Genomic DNA, 19,480 nt, shown 5'->3' with positions numbered 1-19,480 from the left:
AGGGCCTGTGCGGATCGCCATAGGGGGAGGCGGGATCATCGGAGGGGGGCCATGCATCGGATGAGACATCAGGGGCTGCGGAGGAGGCATGCCTGGATGTCGAGGACCCACTGCCATGGAAAGATAAGAAAAAAAAAAAAAGAAAAACAATTTATTAAAAAGTGATACTAAAGTCTTGTTTTTTTAAAAAACAAAACAAACTAAAAAAACACAAAAAAAAAACCAAACAAGTGATACTTACCTGCTCTGTGTAATGGTTTTGCATTCTCTTCTTCTCGGGTCCCTCGCCGGCGCTCCTGGCCTCTCCCTCCTGTTTGGTGCCCCCACCTCAAGCAGCTTGCTATGGGGGCACACAAGCAGGCACAACATCGGAGTTGTAAGGCAAAGCATGTGCTGCAACCGCCAATCAGGTCAGTAGAATCAGACCAACGAATGAGGTTACTGCGCTCGGTCATGTGACGCAGACAGTCAGGATGAATACCTACATGCTCGTTGCTGCTGCAGGACGTGGGGGATGAAGGACGGCCGGGGCTCCATTGGCCGCTGTAACGCGTGGGGGATGAAGCTGGGTCTCATCACCGGAGGCCTCGGGGGCGGAATCGCTGCAGACGAAGAAAAGGAAAAACACCGGAATTACAATTCTACCTTGAAGCAGTATTAAAGAAGATGTAACCCCAACATTCCACATTCTGGATAGGTGTCTGCTGAACTACATCCTTGAATGACGTCCCCTGTTCTCTTTGTATTCCTTCTTTTTTGTTAAATCCCTGGTGTCCCTGCCAGCCCCTCTGATTTCCTAGTAAAAACTGACCACGCTAGGCAGAAGGACACAGCGTGGTCAGTTCTCTAGCTAAGCTGAGAATTCAGCCTGCTCTCCTCCAATGATCAGACTTGTTCTGACCCCCCCTCGAATGCACAGCCTGCTCTCTTCCAATGATCAGACTTGTTCTGACCCCCCCCCCCCCTCCCCCACATACACAGCCTGCTCTCCTTCAATGATCAGACTTGTTCTGACCCCCACCCCCACATAAACAGCCTGCTCTCCTCCAATGATCAGACTTGTTCTGACCCCCCCCCCCCCCCCTCAAATGCACAGCCTGCTCTCTTCCAATGATCAGACTTGTTCTGACCCCTCCCCCACATAAACAACCTGCTCTCCTCCAATGAACAGACTTGTTCTGACACCCCCCCTCCCCCCATACACAGCCTGCTCTCCTCCAATGATCAGACTTGTTCTGACCCCCACATACACAGCCTGCTCTCCTCCAATGATCAGACTTGTTCTGACCCCCACCCCCACAGCCTTCCACTGGGAAGATCAGTGTACTGCTGTTTCTCCTGCCCCAGCTCTTTACGCACCTGAGAACAGAGGGCATGTGCTCACTTTTTATATATATATATATATTTTGCCTTTCATTTCTATTTTATAGTAAATAGATTGTTTTATAAAATAAGGGTTCACATACTTTTAGCCCAGGTTCGCACTGATGTGGTGCAACATTTTCCGCACCGCATCACAACTGCACCCCGTTCATGCGAACCGCTGCGTGTGTATGATGACGACACCCCGAAATCGGTCTGCAAAACGCGGTGTGATATGCAGAATTGAATCACATAGGTGTGAATACCCGTGCCATCCGATTCTAGTGCGGATCCAAAAAAGGATCCTGCGTGTATTTGGTGCGGGGGCGGTCGCTTTGCACACAAATCGCATGTGATCTGCACAGGAATGCGGTGCGGTTCCGGTGCGAATCACATGTGATATACCGCACCGCACGTATGTGAACACGGAGTAAACCTTCACTGCAGAACGCATTTTCTCCTTGAGTGCAGCAATTGTACAGCTCCTTCCATTGCTCTGGCCTTCTTCCAAATCAGGGGGCGTTCCCCGTCGTGTCAGGTGACCTCGTGTTGCGGGACTACATGTTCCATGATATCTCCAGCACAGCCAATAAGGCGCATGGCCTTCTACAACGGAACTACATTTCTAAATCTGCACTCAGACACCTTGGAGTCATCTTTATATCCTGACAAGAGTCCTACCTGGTCCAACAAAGGGCAAAGGAGGAACCATCAGGGGCCCCACAATGCTGGCCGCCGCCGCCGCCCTGGCCTCCAGACTCTGCTGCACCTGAGGGTGGGAAACGGAGACGCTGTTAGTACAATGAGAGGAGACTGTGGCCTGGCCTGACGCAGCGCGATCCCATCCCCCCAACTCACCTGGCTGTAGGTGTTTGTGGCTATCACGGGGCGTATAACAGGAACAGCCGGCATGGGGGGAACACCCGGTACAGCCGCTACCGCTGGGATGGCCAAAGGAATGGGCAGCGGGACAGCATCTCCTGGGGGCAGAGCGACTGGTGCACCCAGGACTTCCTGTTCAAATCTAAAGGAAGAAAAACAAACGAAAGACCAAATCAGTCATTTCTGTACAATTGTAATGCAATCAGGCCGCCTACTGAAGTGTTACTAAACCCCGGACCCCGCGTTCGCCATATCCCGCCTCCCGGGACCCCGCGTTCGCCATATCCCGCCTCCCCGGACCCCGCGTTCGCCATATCCCGCCTCCTCGGACCCCGCGTTCGCCATATCCCGCCTCCCCGGACCCCGCGTTCGCCATACCTTCGGTCACCATATCCGCTCTCCCCGGACCCCGCATTCACTATATCCGCTCTCCCCGGACCCCGCATTCACTATATCCGCTCTCCCTGGACCCCGCATTCACTATATCCGCTCTCCCCGGACCCCGCATTCACTATATCCATTCTCCCCGGACCCCTCATTCACTATATCCGCTCTCCCCAGACCCCGCATTCACTATATCCGCTCTCCCCGGACCCCGCATTCGCTATATCCGCTCTCCCCGGACCCCGCATTCGCTATATCCGCTCTCCTCGGACCCCACATTCACTATATCCGCTCTCCCCGGACCCCGCATTCGCTATATCCGCTCTCCCCGGACCCCGCATTCACTATATCCGCTCTCCCCGGACCCCGCATTCACTATATCCGCTCTCCCCGGACCCCGCATTCACTATATCCGCTCTCCCTGGACCCCGCATTCACTATATCCGCTCTCCCTGGACCCCGCATTCACTATATCCGCTCTCCCCGGACCCCGCATTCGCTATATCCGCTCTCCCCGGACCCCGCATTCGCTATATCCGCTCTCCCCGGACCCCGCATTCACTATATTCGGTCTCCCCGGACCCCGCATTCACTATATCCGCTCTCCCCGGACCCTGCATTCACTATATCCGCTCTCCCCGGACCCCGCATTCACTATATTCGGTCTCCCCGGACCCCGCATTCACTATATCCGCTCTCCCCGGACCCTGCATTCACCATATCCGCTCTCCCCGGACCCTGCATTCACCATATCTGCTCTCCCCGGACCCCGCATTCACTATATCTGCTCTCCCCGGACCCCGCATTCACTATATCCGCTCTCCCCGGACCCCGCATACGCTATATCCGCTCTCCTCGGACCCCGCATTCGCTATATCCGCTCTCCCCGGACCCCGCATTTGCTATATCCGCTCTCCTCGGACCCCGCATTCGCTATATCCGCTCTCCCCGGACCCCGCATTCACTATATTCGGTCTCCCCGGACCCCCCATTCACTATATCTGCTCTCCCCGGACCCCGCATTCACTATATTCGGTCTCCCCGGACCCCCCATTCACTATATCCGCTCTCCCCGGACCCCGCATTCACTATATCCGCTCTCCCCGGACCCCGCATTCACTATATCCGCTCTCCCCGGACCCTGCATTCGCTATATCCGCTCTCCCCGGACCCCGCATTCACTATACCCGCTCTCCCCGAACTCTCTAGCCATACACAATAAACTGAGCATGTGCAGAGTGTCTCCTAGGGCTATGTGCTATCAGCAGATGTATTGGGGACAGGAGAAGGGGAGGATCAGAAAAGACAGGATCAAACAGCCTTTTTGCACAATGCTGAGGATTAACCCCTTAGGTTCCACAGTGAGTATAACAAGCTTTACTGCATCTACAGACTGATTGTACTGCTGTGGGCTCAGTATGTACTCTTGTTTATGTCTTTCAGTCCTCTCTCTTTGGGGAACTGGCCCTTATTTTTATATTTATTTCAGGTACTTACACAGAACTTTACATATATATTGTACATTCACATCAGTCCCCGCCCCTGAGGAGCGTACAATCTAAGGTCCCTAACTCACATTCATACACATACTAGGGACAATGTAGACAGGAGCCAATTCACCTCCCAGCATGTGTTTGGAGTGTGGGAGGAAACCGGAGTACCCGGAGGAAACCCGCACAGGGAGAACATGCAAACTCCAGGCAGGTGGTGTCGTGGTTGGGATTCGAACCAACAAGAATAAACTCCCCCCCCCCTTTTTTTTCTTTGCAAATACACTGGAAGTTGGCTGTCCTTGGGATAAATGCATCCCCCCAACTTCAGGAAACCTCTCCCCCTACTAGAATAGATATGCTGGGTGGACAGGAAGCTCGGTGTACAGCAGATAAATGCTTCCCTCATTGCCACAGCTTTGTGGGTGAACAGGAAGCCAGGTGCGCTCTGCAAAACCCCTCCCCTCCCTCTGTCACCGCACGGCTAGGCCCGTCCTCCGGGGACTCACAGCGCCATCTCCGCCTCCATCTCCTTCAACTTATCCTCCCCGCTCTTCCCCGCCATCTTCGCAGCTCTCCGGCTCTCTTGCCAGCACCGTGAACGTCCAAACAGAGCTGGGCGCAGGATAACGACGTCACTTCCTGTCTCCCTTGCGTCTTGACGTCGACGGCGGGGGGAAATTGGACGTGCTCTGGGACGCAGCGTCACGCCACCATCTTTGTGTGGGGAAAGAGTGAGGGAAAAATCTGCCCAGGCTGGAATGTCATCATACAGAGGTGGGGGATGACATTGTTGGTGATAATGTGTCTTCAGATTTGTGTTGTCATTGTCATTTCAGTGTTTATCTATGGAGAATATTATTGTTTTATGTGTATATATATATATAATATATATATATGGATACATTGTGTAGATGATGGTTACATTGTACTGTCTATGATCAGATTATAGATATATTACAATTATTTGCTCTTGCTGAGGGTCGCATTTAGAGCGCGTTGGCGTGCGTTATCTTTCCGTGTTGCGCCGATGCGCATGTTTTCTTTTTCCATCGCTGAAATTTTTTTTATTCTCCTTAACATGGAGGGCTGAGCATGAAAAAGGCATCCTGTGGGGAAGGATCAAAATCTTAAGGTGTAACTTGCACGTTAAAGCTGACTTCTAATTCGGTAATGCTTTGCCTTCCCCGGTTCTTCCCCCTCCCCCATCATCAACATTCTAATTGACTTGATAAAATAAAATCTTTCCATGGAGGTTACTTATTTTCCACCCACGGAGATGTCATCACTGGGTGCCTGTGCTTCTCTAATGCAGTGCAGGCAGATCGTGGCCGATGGGAGGGGTCTATCAGAAAGACTGTATTTGCATTGGATATTCTGAATATGATTTGCATAGCTCCCAGCTGTCCCTGATTTGGAGGGACTGTCCTTTATTTGGAACAAAGTTCCTCCGTCTCTCCTTCCTCCTCATTCGGGGTCCGATCTATAGAGTTGTATACAAAATGCACTTCTTATCTATTAAAAAGTGTTTTCCCGTGCCAAACCTTTCATCCAATTTTTGAATTTAAAAAGCCAATATAAAGGAATAGTATTGGTTAAAAAAAAAAAAAAAAATCACTTGTGGGTTTAACCTATCATTTTTTTTTTATAATTCTCCTTTAAGGGGGGTGTGGCAGGGGGTGTGTCCTACACTTACATTCTTTTGCTACTAGGTGTCCCTCGTTCCCATCTCAGAAAGTTGGGAGGTATGGATTTGCATTAATGTCGAAGTAACTCCCTGCTTATATTTTGCCTTCCCTGAATGCTGTGGGTCTCTGAGTTTCTCTATGCAATGCAGGCAGAACGTGGCTGTTTGGAGGGGCTGGCAGGGTGCTGTACATAGCTTCCTAAAAACATTACAGCACCCTGCCTCAGTTCTCCTCTCAAGAGCTTTCAGTCCTGATGCAAGCAGTGGGAGGAGTTATGAAAATATTAAGAATGCCTTGATGGATGGGTGTCGGTCTGGAGGAGTGGACTTTTTTTTCCGGCAGGCTTCCTTTGCATGGAACCGCCCACATGTGATGCTGAGCCTTCATGATTCCAAAGGGGATATAAATCAGGAGGAGTGGGCTTTCCTAGATATCCGGCATTTTCATGGTACCGCCACACAGAGAGGCCAAAAATCCAAGGAGCACCTTCAGGGGTTCTAGGGGCTTGAATGACACCTCTAATTTCCTGACTACCTTTTTTTTTTTTTTTAGGCAGGCTTCATTTGCATGGAACTGCTCACATGTGATGCTGAACCTCCATGATTCCAAAGGGGATATAAATCAGGAGGAGTGGGCTTTCCTAGGCATCCGGCATTTCCATGGTACCGCCCACATGTGATGACGAGCCTCCAATATTGAAAAAGCTGAAATCTAATGAATAAAAGGGGCAGGGACAGGTGAATATCAATCAGGAGGAGTGGGCTTTCCTAGGCAGGCTTCATTTGCATGGAACTGCTCACATGTGATGCTGAGCCTCCATGATTCCAAAGGGGATATAAATCAGGAGCAGTGGGCTTTCCTAGGCATCCGACATTTGCATGGTACCGCCCACATGTGATGCCGAGCCTCCAATATTGAAAAAGCTGAAATCTAATGAATAAAAGGGGCGGGGACAGGTGAAGATCAATCAGGAGGAGTGTGCTTTCCTAGGTATCTGGTATTTCATGGTACCGCCCACATGTGATGCAGAGCCTCTGTTATTGTAAGAGCTGAAATCTAATGACTAAATGGGGCGGGGCTATGGACAGTCAGGCTGGGGCGGACAGTGTTAGATGATGCTGGGTGTCCTCCAGCCAGGAAATGAGGTGGAGCTCTATCTTTTTGACACGTTTTTGCAAAATGCAGGAAAGAAAATTTAAATTTGTATTTTTTTACCTAAAGTTATTAACTATTAAGATTTCTAACACACAACGTAGACGTACTTAGACTTACACCCTGAAAAGCATTCTGCTGCTCCTCCTGAATATGGCGATACCACATGTGTAACACTTTTTCACAGCCTGGCCACAAAGAGAGGCCCAAAATCCAAGGAGCACCTTCAGGGGACACTGTGAGTGGTGGTGGTGATTAGGGACACTGTGAGTGGTGGCAGTGATTAGGAACACTGAGTAGTGGTGGTGATTAGGGACACTGTGAGAGGTGGTGGTGATTAGGGACACTGTGAGTGGTGGCGGTGATTAGGGACACTGTGAGTGGGGTGGTGATTAGGGACACTGTGAGTGGGTGGTGATTAGGGACACTGTGAGTGGTGGTGATTAGGGACACTGTGAGTGGTGGCAGTGATTAGGGACACTGTGAGTGGTGGTGGTGGTGATTAGGGACACTGTGAGTGGTGGCGGTGATTAGGGACACTGTGAGTGGTGGTGATTAGGGACACTGTGAGTGGTGGCGGTGATTAGGGACACTGTGAGTGGTGGCGGTGATTATGGACACTGTGAGTGGTGGTGGTGATTAGGGACACTGTGAGTGGTGGTGGTGATTAGGGACACTGCGAGTGGTGGTGGTGATTAGGGACACTGCGAGTGGTGGTGGTGATTAGGGACACTGTGAGTGGTGGTGGTGATTAGGGACACTGTGAGTGGTGGCGGTGATTAGGGACACTGTGAGTGGTGGCGGTGATTAGGGACACTGAGAGTGGTGGCGGTGATTAGGGACACTGTGAGTGGTGGCGGTGATTAGGGACACTGTGAGTGGTGGCGGTGATCAGGGACACTGTGAGTGGTGGTGGTGATTAGGGACACTGTGAGTGGTGATGGTGATTAGGGACACTGTGAGTGGTGGTGGTGATTAGGGACACTGAGTGGTGGTGGTGATTAGGGACACTGTGAGTGGTGGCGGTGATTAGGGACACTGTGAGTGCTGGTGATTAGGGACACTGTGAGTGGTGGCAGTGATTAGGGACACTGTGAGTTGTGGTGATTAGGGACACTGTGTGTGGTGGCGGTGATTAGGGACACTGTGAGTGGTGGCGGTGATCAGGGACACTGTGAGTGGTGGTGGTGATTAGGGACACTGTGAGTGGTGGCGGTGATTAGGGACACTGTGAGTGGTGGCGGTGATTACGGACACTGTGAGTGGTGGTGGTGATTAGGGACACTGTGAGTGGTGATGGTGATTAGGGACACTGTGAGTGGTGGCGGTGATTAGGGACACTGTGAGTGGTGGCGGTGATTACGGACACTGTGAGTGGTGGTGGTGATTAGGGACACTGTGAGTGGTGGCAGTGATTAGGGACACTGTGAGTGGTGGTGGTGATTAGGGACACTGTGAGTGGTGGCGGTGATTAGGGACACTGAGTAGTGGTGGTGATTAGGGACACTGTGAGAGGTGGTGGTGATTAGGGACACTGTGAGTGGTGGCGGTGATTAGGGACACTGTGAGTGGGGTGGTGATTAGGGACACTGTGAGTGGTGGTGATTAGGGACACTGTGAGTGGTGGCAGTGATTAGGGACACTGTGAGTGGTGGTGGTGGTGATTAGGGACACTGTGAGTGGTGGCGGTGATTAGGGACACTGTGAGTGGTGGTGATTAGGGACACTGTGAGTGGTGGCAGTGATTAGGGACACTGTGAGTGGTGGTGGTGATTAGGGACACTGTGAGTGGTGGTGGTGATTAGGGACACTGTGAGTGGTGGCGGTGATTAGGGACACTGAGAGTGGTGGCGGTGATTAGGGACACTGTGAGTGGTGGCGGTGATTAGGGACACTGTGAGTGGTGGCGGTGATCAGGGACACTGTGAGTGGTGGTGGTGATTAGGGACACTGTGAGTGGTGATGGTGATTAGGGACACTGTGAGTGGTGGTGGTGATTAGGGACACTGAGTGGTGGTGGTGATTAGGGACACTGTGAGTGGTGGCGGTGATTAGGGACACTGTGAGTGCTGGTGATTAGGGACACTGTGAGTGGTGGCAGTGATTAGGGACACTGTGAGTTGTGGTGATTAGGGACACTGTGTGTGGTGGCGGTGATTAGGGACACTGTGAGTGGTGGCGGTGATCAGGGACACTGTGAGTGGTGGTGGTGATTAGGGACACTGTGAGTGGTGGCGGTGATTAGGGACACTGTGAGTGGTGGCGGTGATTACGGACACTGTGAGTGGTGGTGGTGATTAGGGACACTGTGAGTGGTGATGGTGATTAGGGACACTGTGAGTGGTGGCGGTGATTAGGGACAATGTGAGTGGTGGCGGTGATTACGGACACTGTGAGTGGTGGCAGTGATTAGGGACACTGTGAGTGGTGGTGGTGATTAGGGACACTGTGAGTGGTGGTGGTGATTAGGGACACTGTGAGTGGTGGTGGTGATTAGGGACACTGTGAGTGGTGGCGGTGATTAGGGACACTGAGAGTGGTGGCGGTGATTAGGGACACTGTGAGTGGTGGCGGTGATTAGGGACACTGTGAGTGGTGGCGGTGATCAGGGACACTGTGAGTGGTGGTGGTGATTAGGGACACTGTGAGTGGTGATGGTGATTAGGGACACTGTGAGTGGTGGTGGTGATTAGGGACACTGTGAGTGGTGGCGGTGATTAGGGACACTGAGAGTGGTGGCGGTGATTAGGGACACTGTGAGTGGTGGCGGTGATTAGGGACACTGTGAGTGGTGGCGGTGATCAGGGACACTGTGAGTGGTGGTGGTGATTAGGGACACTGTGAGTGGTGATGGTGATTAGGGACACTGTGAGTGGTGGTGGTGATTAGGGACACTGAGTGGTGGTGGTGATTAGGGACACTGTGAGTGGTGGCGGTGATTAGGGACACAGTGAGTGGTGGCAGTGATTAGGGACACTGTGAGTTGTGGTGATTAGGGACACTGAGAGTGGTGGCGGTGATTAGGGACACTGTGAGTGGTGGCGGTGATCAGGGACACTGTGAGTGGTGGTGGTGATTAGGGACACTGTGAGTGGTGGCGGTGATTAGGGACACTGTGAGTGGTGGCGGTGATTACGGACACTGTGAGTGGTGGTGGTGATTAGGGACACTGTGAGTGGTGATGGTGATTAGGGACACTGTGAGTGGTGGCGGTGATTAGGGACACTGTGAGTGGTGGCGGTGATTACGGACACTGTGAGTGGTGGTGGTGATTAGGGACACTGTGAGTGGTGGTGGCGGTGATTACAGACACTGTGAGTGGTGGCGGTGATTAGGGACACTGTGAGTGGTGGCGGTGATTAGGGACACTGTGAGTGGTGGCGGTGATTAGGGACACTGTGAGTGGTGGCGGTGATTAGGGACACTGAGAGTGGTGGCGGTGATTAGGGACACTGTGAGTGGTGGCAGTGATTAGGGACACTGTGAGTGGTGGCGGTGATCAGGGACACTGTGAGTGGTGGTGGTGGTGATTAGGGACACTGTGAGTGGTGATGGTGATTAGGGACACTGTGAGTGGTGGTGGTGATTAGGGACACTGAGTGGTGGTGGTGATTAGGGACACTGTGAGTGGTGGCGGTGATTAGGGACACTGTGAGTGCTGGTGATTAGGGACACTGTGAGTGGTGGCAGTGATTAGGGACACTGTGAGTTGTGGTGATTAGGGACACTGAGAGTGGTGGCGGTGATCAGGGACACTGTGAGTGGTGGCGGTGATCAGGGACACTGTGAGTGGTGGTGGTGATTAGGGACACTGTGAGTGGTGGCGGTGATTAGGGACACTGTGAGTGGTGGCGGTGATTACGGACACTGTGAGTGCTGGTGGTGATTAGGGACACTGTGAGTAGTGATGGTGATTAGGGACACTGTGAGTGGTGGCGGTGATTAGGGACACTGTGAGTGGTGGCGGTGATTACGGACACTGTGAGTGGTGGTGGTAATTGGGGACACTGTGAGTGGTGGCGGTGATTAGGGACACTGTGAGTGGTGGTGGCGGTGATTACAGACACTGTGAGTGGTGGCGGTGATTAGGGACACTGTGAGTGGTGGCGGTGATTAGGGACACTGTGAGTGGTGGCGGTGATTAGGGACACTGTGAGTGGTGGCGGTGATTAGGGACACTGTGAGTGGTGGCGGTGATTAGGGACACTGTGAGTGGTGGTGGCGGTGATTACAGACACTGTGAGTGGTGGCGGTGATTAGGGACACTGTGAGTAGTGGCGGTGATTAGGGACACTGTGAGTGGTGGCGGTGATTAGGGACACTGTGAGTGGTGGTGGCGTTGATTAGGGACACTGAACTGCTCTGGTTTTAGTATTTAAAAAAAAAAATGAATAAAAAAATAAAAATAAGACATGCAGTTAGTTTTGTTCTGACTCTAAATTCGGATGAAATTTTCTTTTTTTTCGGAGATTCGGATGTATCCGCATTTCCGAATTACAATAGTAACAAAGTTAAACGAATCCGAAAGAACAAACTTAAATTTCGTCTCAATTTCAAATCGAATTCGAAAGGAAATTTGAAATGTAAACATTTTGCTGACGATTGCTGATTTTCTTCAAAGACTGCGCATTAGTGCAAGAATATAGCCGGCTTCCGATATCTGAAGAGAATAGAATAGAAAACAAATGGTGTTCATCCCCTGTGATAGCAATAAAGTTGATACAAAAAAAGTTAAAAGGACAGTGTAAAGAAAATTGTTTTTATTTTTTATTTTAACAATGGCACGCAGGCCCCGCACACATGCACTATAGTGCCAAAAGTATTGGTTCCGCCCTCCCAATCATGTGATTCAGGTGTTCCAATCCCCTCCATATCATGTGATTCAGGTGTTCCAATCCCCTCCATATCATGTGATTCAGGTGTTCCAATCCCCTCCATGAACACAGGTGTATACAATCAGCCCCTAGGCATGCAGACGGCTTCTACAAACATTGGTGAAGAATGGGTCGCTCTCAGGAGCTCAGTGACTCCCAGCGTGGTCCCGTGATAGGTGGCCACCTGGGCAATAAGTCCATCCGTGACATTTCCTGGCTACTAAATATCCCACCAACTGTTAGTGGGATTATAACAAAGTGGAAGCAACTGGGAACAACAGCCACTCAGCCACCAAGTGGTAGGCCACGTCACATGACAGGGTGGGGTCAGCGCATGCTGAAGCGCACAGTGCGCAGAAGTCGCCAACTGTCTGCAGAGTCAATAGCTAAAGACCTCCAAACTTGGTGTGGCCTTCAGATGAGCCCAACAACAGTGCGTAGAGAGCTTCATGGAATGGGTTTCCATGGCCGAGCAGCTGCATCCAAGCCTTCCATCACCAAGTGCAATGCAAAGCGGTGGATGCCGTGGTGTAAAGCACGCCGCCACTGGACTCTAGAGCAGGGGAGACGTGTTCTCTGGAGTGACCAATCATGCTTCTCTGACTAGCAATCCGATGGACGTGTCTGGGTTTGGCGGTTGCCAGGAGAACGGTACTTGCGTGACTGCATTGTGCCAAGTGTAAAGTTTGGTGGAGTGGGGATTGTGGTGTGGGGGTGTTTTTTTGCAGGGGTTGGGCTTGGCCTCCTAGTTCCAGTGAAGGTGACATTTTGTAAAATTTCATGCTCCCAACTTTGTGGGAGGAGTTTGGGGATGGCCCCTTCCTGTTCCAACATGACTGCGCACCAGTGCACAAAGCAAGGTCCATAAAGACATGGAGGAGCCAGTTTGGGGTGGAGGAACTTGACTGGCCTGCACAGAGTCCTGACCTCAACCCCATAGAACACCTTTGGGATGAATTAGAGCGGAGACTGCGAGCCAGGCCCCCTCCCCCGACATCAGTGCCTGACCTGACAAATGTGCTTCTGGAGGAATGGTCCAACCTTCCCATAGACACCCTCCTAAACCTTGTGGACGGCCTTCCCAGAAGAGTTGAAGCTGTTATAGCTGCAAAGGGCGGGGCCAACTCAATATTGAACCCTACGGACTAAGACTGGGGGGCCATTAAAGGTCATGTGCGTGGAAAGGGCGGGGCCAACTCAATATTGAACCCTACGAACTAAGACTAGGGAGCCATTAAAGGTCATGTGTGTGGAAAGGGCGGGGCCAACTCAATATTGAACCCTACGGACTAAGATTGGGGGGCCATTAAAGGTCATGTGCGTGGAAAGGGCGGGGCGAACTCAATATTGAACCCTACGGACTAAGACTGGGGGGCCATTAAAGGTCATGTGTGTGGAAAGGGCGGGGCCAACTCAATATTGAACCCTACGGACTAAGACTGGGGGGCCATTAAAGGTCATGTGTGTGGAAAGGCCGGCGGCCCGATACAAAATGTTATAGTGAGGGAAATAATTCTCCTACGTTATGATAGATTGGTAACCTGTGACGGCTTTAAAAGTGTTGCCTCTGGAAATTTTTACTGCAGTTTGGCGCCATTCCACAAGCATACGCAGCTTTAACATGTGACATGTTTGGTCTCTAATTACTCGCCGTAACATTTTCTTTTATATTTGACCAAACTATTATTATTATTATACAGGATTTATGGCGCCAACAGTTTGCTCAGCACTTTACAATATAACGGGAGACAATACAGCAACAATACAGTTCAATACAAGAGGGTTAGGAGGGTCCTGATCCTGGGAGCTTACAATCTAAGTGGGAGGAGCTGGCGGTACAAAAGGTAATAACTGTGGGGGATGGACTGACAGGAGGGATAGAAGATTCGGTTATTAGCCGACGGCAGGATAGGCTTCACTGAAGAGAGAGGCTTTCAGAGATCACCTAAATGTAGGTGATAGTCAGATAGATTTAGGTAGAGAGTTCCAGAGGATGGGGGGAGGCTCTGGAGAAGTCCTGGAGAGGAGAATGAGAGGAGGAGACAAGGGATTTAGACAGCAGGAGGTCGTCGGAGGAGCAGGGAGGACAGTTTGGGTGATATTTGGAGACAAGTTTGGTGATGTAATTGGGGTCGGAGTTATAAATGGGTTTATATGTGACAGGTTTTTAGGGATCGCCTAAAAGTGAGCAGAGTAGGCAATAGTCTGATAAATTGGGGTAGAGAGTTCCAGAGGATGGGGGGAGGCTCTGGAGAAGTCCTGGACACGAGCATGAGATGAGGAGACATAGGAGCCAGAGAGCAGGAGGTTGTGGGAGGAGCGGAGAGTGCGGTTTGGGTGATATTTGGAGACAAGATTGGTGATGTAATTGGGGGCGGAGTTATAAATGGTTTTATATGTGATGGGTTTTCAGGGATCACCTAAAAGTGAGCAGAGTAGGCGATAGTCTGATAAATTGGGGTAGAGAGTTCCAGAGGATGGGGGAGGCTCCTGAGAAGTCCTGGAGACAAGCATGAGAGGAGGATACAAGGGGGCCCAAGAGCAGGAGGTTGTCGGAGGGGCGGAGAGGACGGTTTGGGTGATATTTGGAGACAAGATTGGTGATGCAATTTGGGACAGAGTAGGCGTTAGTCAGATAGATTGGGGTAGAGAGTTCCAGACAATGGGGGGAGGCTCTGGAGAAGACCTGGAAACGAGCATGGGAGGAGGAGACAAGGGAGCCAGAGAGCAGGAGGTTGTGGGAGGAGCGGAGAGGACGGTTTGGGTGATATTTGGAGACAAGATTGGTGATGTAATTTGGGAGAGTAGGCGATAGTCATATAGATTGGGGTAGAGAGTTCCAGAGGATGGGGGGAGGCTCCGGAGAAGTCCTGGAAACGAGCATGGGAGGAGGAGACAAGGGAGCCAGAGAGCAGGTCGTGGGAGGAGCGGAGAGGATGGTTTGGGTGATATTTGGAGACAAGATTGGTGATGTAAAGTGGGGAAAGTAGGCGATAGTTGGATAGATTGGGGTAGAGAGTTCTAGAGGATGGGGAGAGGTTCTGGAGAAGTCCTGGAGATGAGCATGAGAAGAGGAGACAAGGGAGCTAGAGAGCAGGAGGTCTGTTGTGATTTTTTTTAAATGTGGGTTTGCGCAAATATCAGCTGTCACTGTTTTAGTCTGTAGGGCCTCTGCTTACAAAATATAGAATGTTTGGTGGCGACTAATGGGGGGCCATAGACGGGTCGAAAATCGGCCAATTTTTTTTTCGCACCGTTAGTGGGTTAATTGGTCAGCCGTTTTTCGGGCTTTTTTGCACATTTTTTTTATTGGGCATGTTGGAAAATTTGCAGCCGATTTTGACGACAATGATGGGCAAATCAGCCGATCGTTTTACCGATAAAAAATCTGAGCCTGCAAGAGAAAAGAAAAAGAAGAAGAAAAAGAAGAAAAAAAGAAGAAGTAGAAAAAGAGAAAGAAGCAGAAAAAGAAGAGAAAGAAGAAGAAGAATTCCAGTCCTCTATTATATTTTACATGAAAGTCTTGCGGTTGCAACAATGTATCCATTTGTATCCAAATAAAACATCTGTATCCGAAATGGATACAAATGGATACATTGTTGCAACCGCAAGACTTTCATGTAAAATATAATAGCGGGGCTCTCTGCAGGGACAGAAGTAATTATGGGGTTAGATGCCGGCCGTAGACGGGACAAAAATCGGCCGTTTTTTTTACCGTTGGTGGTAACGTCGGCCGATCGAACGACCGATTTTTTTAGTTTTTTTTTTAAAAAACGGACGGTTTTCGACCCGTCTATGACCTACATAATGCAGGCCATAGACGGTTTGTTTATCAGCCAATTTTTTTCGTCGGAAAGAATAATCGGCTGATTTTCGCACTGTTTGTGGGGCAATGGAATCGGCCGATTTTCGCGATTCCTCCTCATTTTGTTTATCGGTCATGCTGAAAAATTTGTGAAGAACGGTCGATTTTCGCAATCATTGGTGGCAACATCGGTTTACAGAACGAACTGGCCGATAAACGAACCGTCTATGGCCTGCATAAGTAATTTTTTATCAAAAATGCTGATTTTTGGTGTAGGAGAGGAATGTCAGCATTGGCGCGGTAGGCGAGTGGTTAAACATTGCATACAGCATAATGGCCGCTAGATGGCGCCGACGATCATAGGAAACACACAGAAAATGACACCTCGCACATATTAGAAAAACATTATTATTTCCGAGGTTCGGTGCGAAGGCAGAGACATTTTTTCTAAGTAAATAGATCCCAAATATGGAAGGATTTTGGACTCTTGGACCTTTTTTCTGATCTCTCGTTTGACTCGCGGATCTCAAACTTCGGGTCCTTCTGTCATTGTAGAGCGCAGCCTCACCGGAGCCCCGCCCCTCCTACAGTCCCCTCCTACAAATTGAATTGACTGTCTTCAGCTATGAACTATAGGTTGAATCTAGCTCCGCCAGTAACATGTTTCAGGTTTTTTTATTGCTGTTTTGTCCTTCTGTCTGTAGGGGGCAGCAATAAATGGGTGGTCCTCAAGTTCAACATGCTGAAATCTGGACGGGGTGCCAAGCAAATCATCGCAGCAATGGAGAAGGATGTGACCGTCACCGGGAACTCGTGGAATGGCAACATTTGTAAGTTTCAGGTTTATTAATTTTTTTTCTCCTTTTTTTAAAATTATTCTTATTATTAATAATAATAATAATTTTTATTATTATTTTATTATTATTACTACTATTATATAATTATATAATAATAAAAATATTATTAATAATAATAATAATAATAATTAAAATTAATAAAATAATATAATAATTAAAATTATTAATAATAATAATACAAATAATAAAATAATAATATAAAATAATATTAGGAATAATAAAAATAATTTTTACATCCTTTACCAATGCAGAAATGGACTGTATGTCAGTTTACATTCATTTTTCATCAGTTTATATCCATTTTTTTTCATCAGTTCAGTCATGTTTTTTCTAAGGAAAAATGGATCAGTTCACATCCATTTTTCATCATTTACATCCATTTTTCATCTGTTTTTCATCAGTTTACATCCATTTTTATTCATCAGTTCAGTCACGTTTTTTAAAAAAAAAAACAGATAGTTTACATCCATTTTTAATCAGTTTACATCCGTTTTTACGTCCTTTACCAATGCAAAAATGGACTGTATGTCAGTTTACATCCATTTTTCATCAGTTCAGTCACGTTTTTTCCAAGAAAAAAACGGATAAATTCACATCCGTTTTTCATCTTTGTTTCATCATTTACATCTGTTTTTTTCATCAGTCCAGTCACTTTTTTTCTAAGAGAAAACAGATCAGTTCACATCCGTTTTTCATCAATTTTTCATCATTTACATCTGTTTTTCATCCATTTTTCTTCTGTTTTTCATCAGTTTACATCCATTTTTTTTCATCAGTTCAGTCACATTTTTTACAAGAAAAAACAGATAGTTTACATCCATTTTTCATCAGTTTACATCCTTTACCAATGCAAAAATGGACTGTATGTCAGTTTACATCCATTTTTCATCAGTTCAGTCATGTTTTTTCCAAGAAAAAAACAGATAAATTCACATCCGTTTTTCATCATTTACATGTTTTTTTTCATCAGTTCAGTCACGCTTTTTCTAAGAAAATAACGGATCAGTTCACATCCGTTTTTCATCATTTACATCCGTTTTTAATCCATTTTTCATCTCTTTTTCATCCATTTTTTTTCCATCAGTTCAGTCACATTTTTTACAAGAAAAAACAGATAGTTTACATCCATTTTTCATCAGTTTACACACATTTTTTACATCCTTTACCAATGCAAAAATGTACTGTATGTCAGTTTACATCCATTTTTCATCAGTTCAGTCACGTTTTTTCCAAGAAAAAAAATGGATAAATTCACATCCGTTTTTCATCTTTGTTTCATCATTTACATCTGTTTTTTTCATCAGTCCAGTCACTTTTTTTCTAAGAGAAAACAGATCAGTTCACATCCGTTTTTCATCAATTTTTCATCATTTACATCTGTTTTTCATCCATTTTTCTTCTGTTTTTCATCAGTTTACATCCATTTTTTTTCATCAGTTCAGTCACATTTTTTACAAGAAAAAACAGATAGTTTACATCCATTTTTCATCAGTTTACATCCTTTACCAATGCAAAAATGCACTGTATGTCAGTTTACATCCATTTTTCATCAGTTCAGTCATGTTTTTTCCAAGAAAAAAACAGATAAATTCACATCCGTTTTTCATCATTTACATGTTTTTTTTCATCAATTCAGTCACGCTTTTTCTAAGAAAATAACGGATCAGTTCACATCCGTTTTTCATCATTTACATCCGTTTTTTAATCCATTTTTCATCTCTTTTTCATCCATTTTTTTTCCATCAGTTCAGTCACATTTTTTACAAGAAAAAACAGATAGTTTACATCCATTTTTCATCAGTTTACACACATTTTTTACATCCTTTACCAATGCAAAAATGTACTGTATGTCAGTTTACATCCATTTTTCATCAGTTCAGTCATGTTTTTTCCAAGAAAAAAATGGATAAGTTCACATCTGTTGTTCATCTGTTTTTCATCAGTTTTTTAATCAGTTCAGTCATGTTTTTTCTAAGGAAAAATGGATCAATTCACATCCATTTTTCATCAGTTTACATCCATTTTTATTCATCAGTTCAGTCACATTTTTTCTAAGAAAAAACAGATCAGTTCACACCCGGTATTCATCTATTTTTCATCATTTACATCCATTTTTCATCTGTTTTTCATCAGTTTACATCCATTTTTTTTCATCAGTTCAGTCACATTTTTTACAAGAAAACAGATACAGTTGTGGCCAAAATTATTCAACCCCCAATGCTGTAAAGGGGTTTAGGGACTATAGTGTACATTTGGAATTGTATTCAGAATCAAATCCTACAAGGACGTTGTAACTACCCAAATGCAACTAAAATGACATCAATTGTTTATGTAATACAGTAGTAAATGGTTCTTATGTGGTTTCTTCATTGCCACAATTATTCAACCCCTTAAAGACTACCACTCTGAAGAACAGAGGTTCATACAGGTGCTTTCCATCAGGTATTGAAAACACCTGTGGATGTCACCGGGCAGCAATCAAGCATAATAAGCACCAATTAGGCAGCTTTAAAATGACTGTGATACTCAGCTCCTTCTAGACATTTACTGGTGTGGTTACAAACATGGTGAAGGCAAGAGAATGGTCCAGGAAGACAAGAGAAGAGGTGATTTCTCTTCACAGGAAGGGCAATGGCTATAAGAAGATTGCAAAGATGTTAAACATACCAAGAGACACCTTAGGAAGCATCATTCGCAAATTCAAGGCAAAGGGCACTGTTGAAACGCTACCTGGTCGTGGCAGAAAGAAGATGCTGACTTCGACTGCTGTGCGCTACCTGAAGCGTAGAGTGGAGAGAAGTCCCCGTGTGACTGCTGAGGAACTGAGAAAAGATTTGTCAGATGTGGGTACAGAAGTTTCAGCCCAGACAATAAGACGCACACTGCGTAATGAAGGCCTCCGTGCCAGAACTCCCAGGCGTACCCCCTTGCTGTCTCCAAAGAATAAGAAGAGTCGACTGCAGTATGCCAAAAGCCATGTGGACAA

The 19,480-nt window shown here is 47.5% G+C and overlaps 2 protein-coding genes across 2 annotated transcripts in view; one reads left to right on the top strand and one right to left on the bottom strand.

The window, feature by feature from the left end:
* Positions 1-5: 5 nt before the first annotated feature.
* On the bottom strand, positions 6-4,762 carry RBM42 (RNA binding motif protein 42; the record flags this gene model as incomplete). The annotated part of the gene is made up of 5 exons (XM_089667893.1): positions 4,628-4,762; positions 2,221-2,386; positions 2,044-2,131; positions 486-602; positions 6-110 (listed from the first exon to the last, which is right to left on the bottom strand). Coding segments are annotated over exons 1-5 (532 nt in total), but the record flags the coding sequence as incomplete, so codon positions are not given.
* A 59-nt stretch (positions 4,763-4,821) lies between these two features.
* Positions 4,822-19,480, top strand: part of LOC149427573 (uncharacterized) — a 60,519-nt gene continuing 45,860 nt past the window's right edge. The window contains exons 1-2 of the mRNA XM_089667896.1: positions 4,822-4,895; positions 16,342-16,467. Coding sequence (XP_089524022.1) covers positions 16,456-16,467 — 12 coding nt within the window. The 5' untranslated portion in view covers positions 4,822-4,895; positions 16,342-16,455. The remainder of the gene's footprint in view (positions 4,896-16,341; positions 16,468-19,480) is intronic.

This window comes from Staurois parvus, unplaced genomic scaffold (assembly GCF_062004578.1).
Source record: "Staurois parvus isolate SC_StPar_1 unplaced genomic scaffold, SC_StPar_1.0 ptg003650l, whole genome shotgun sequence".
NCBI classification, from domain to species: domain Eukaryota; kingdom Metazoa; phylum Chordata; class Amphibia; order Anura; family Ranidae; genus Staurois; species Staurois parvus.
This window is presented reverse-complemented; position numbering and strand designations above follow the sequence as displayed.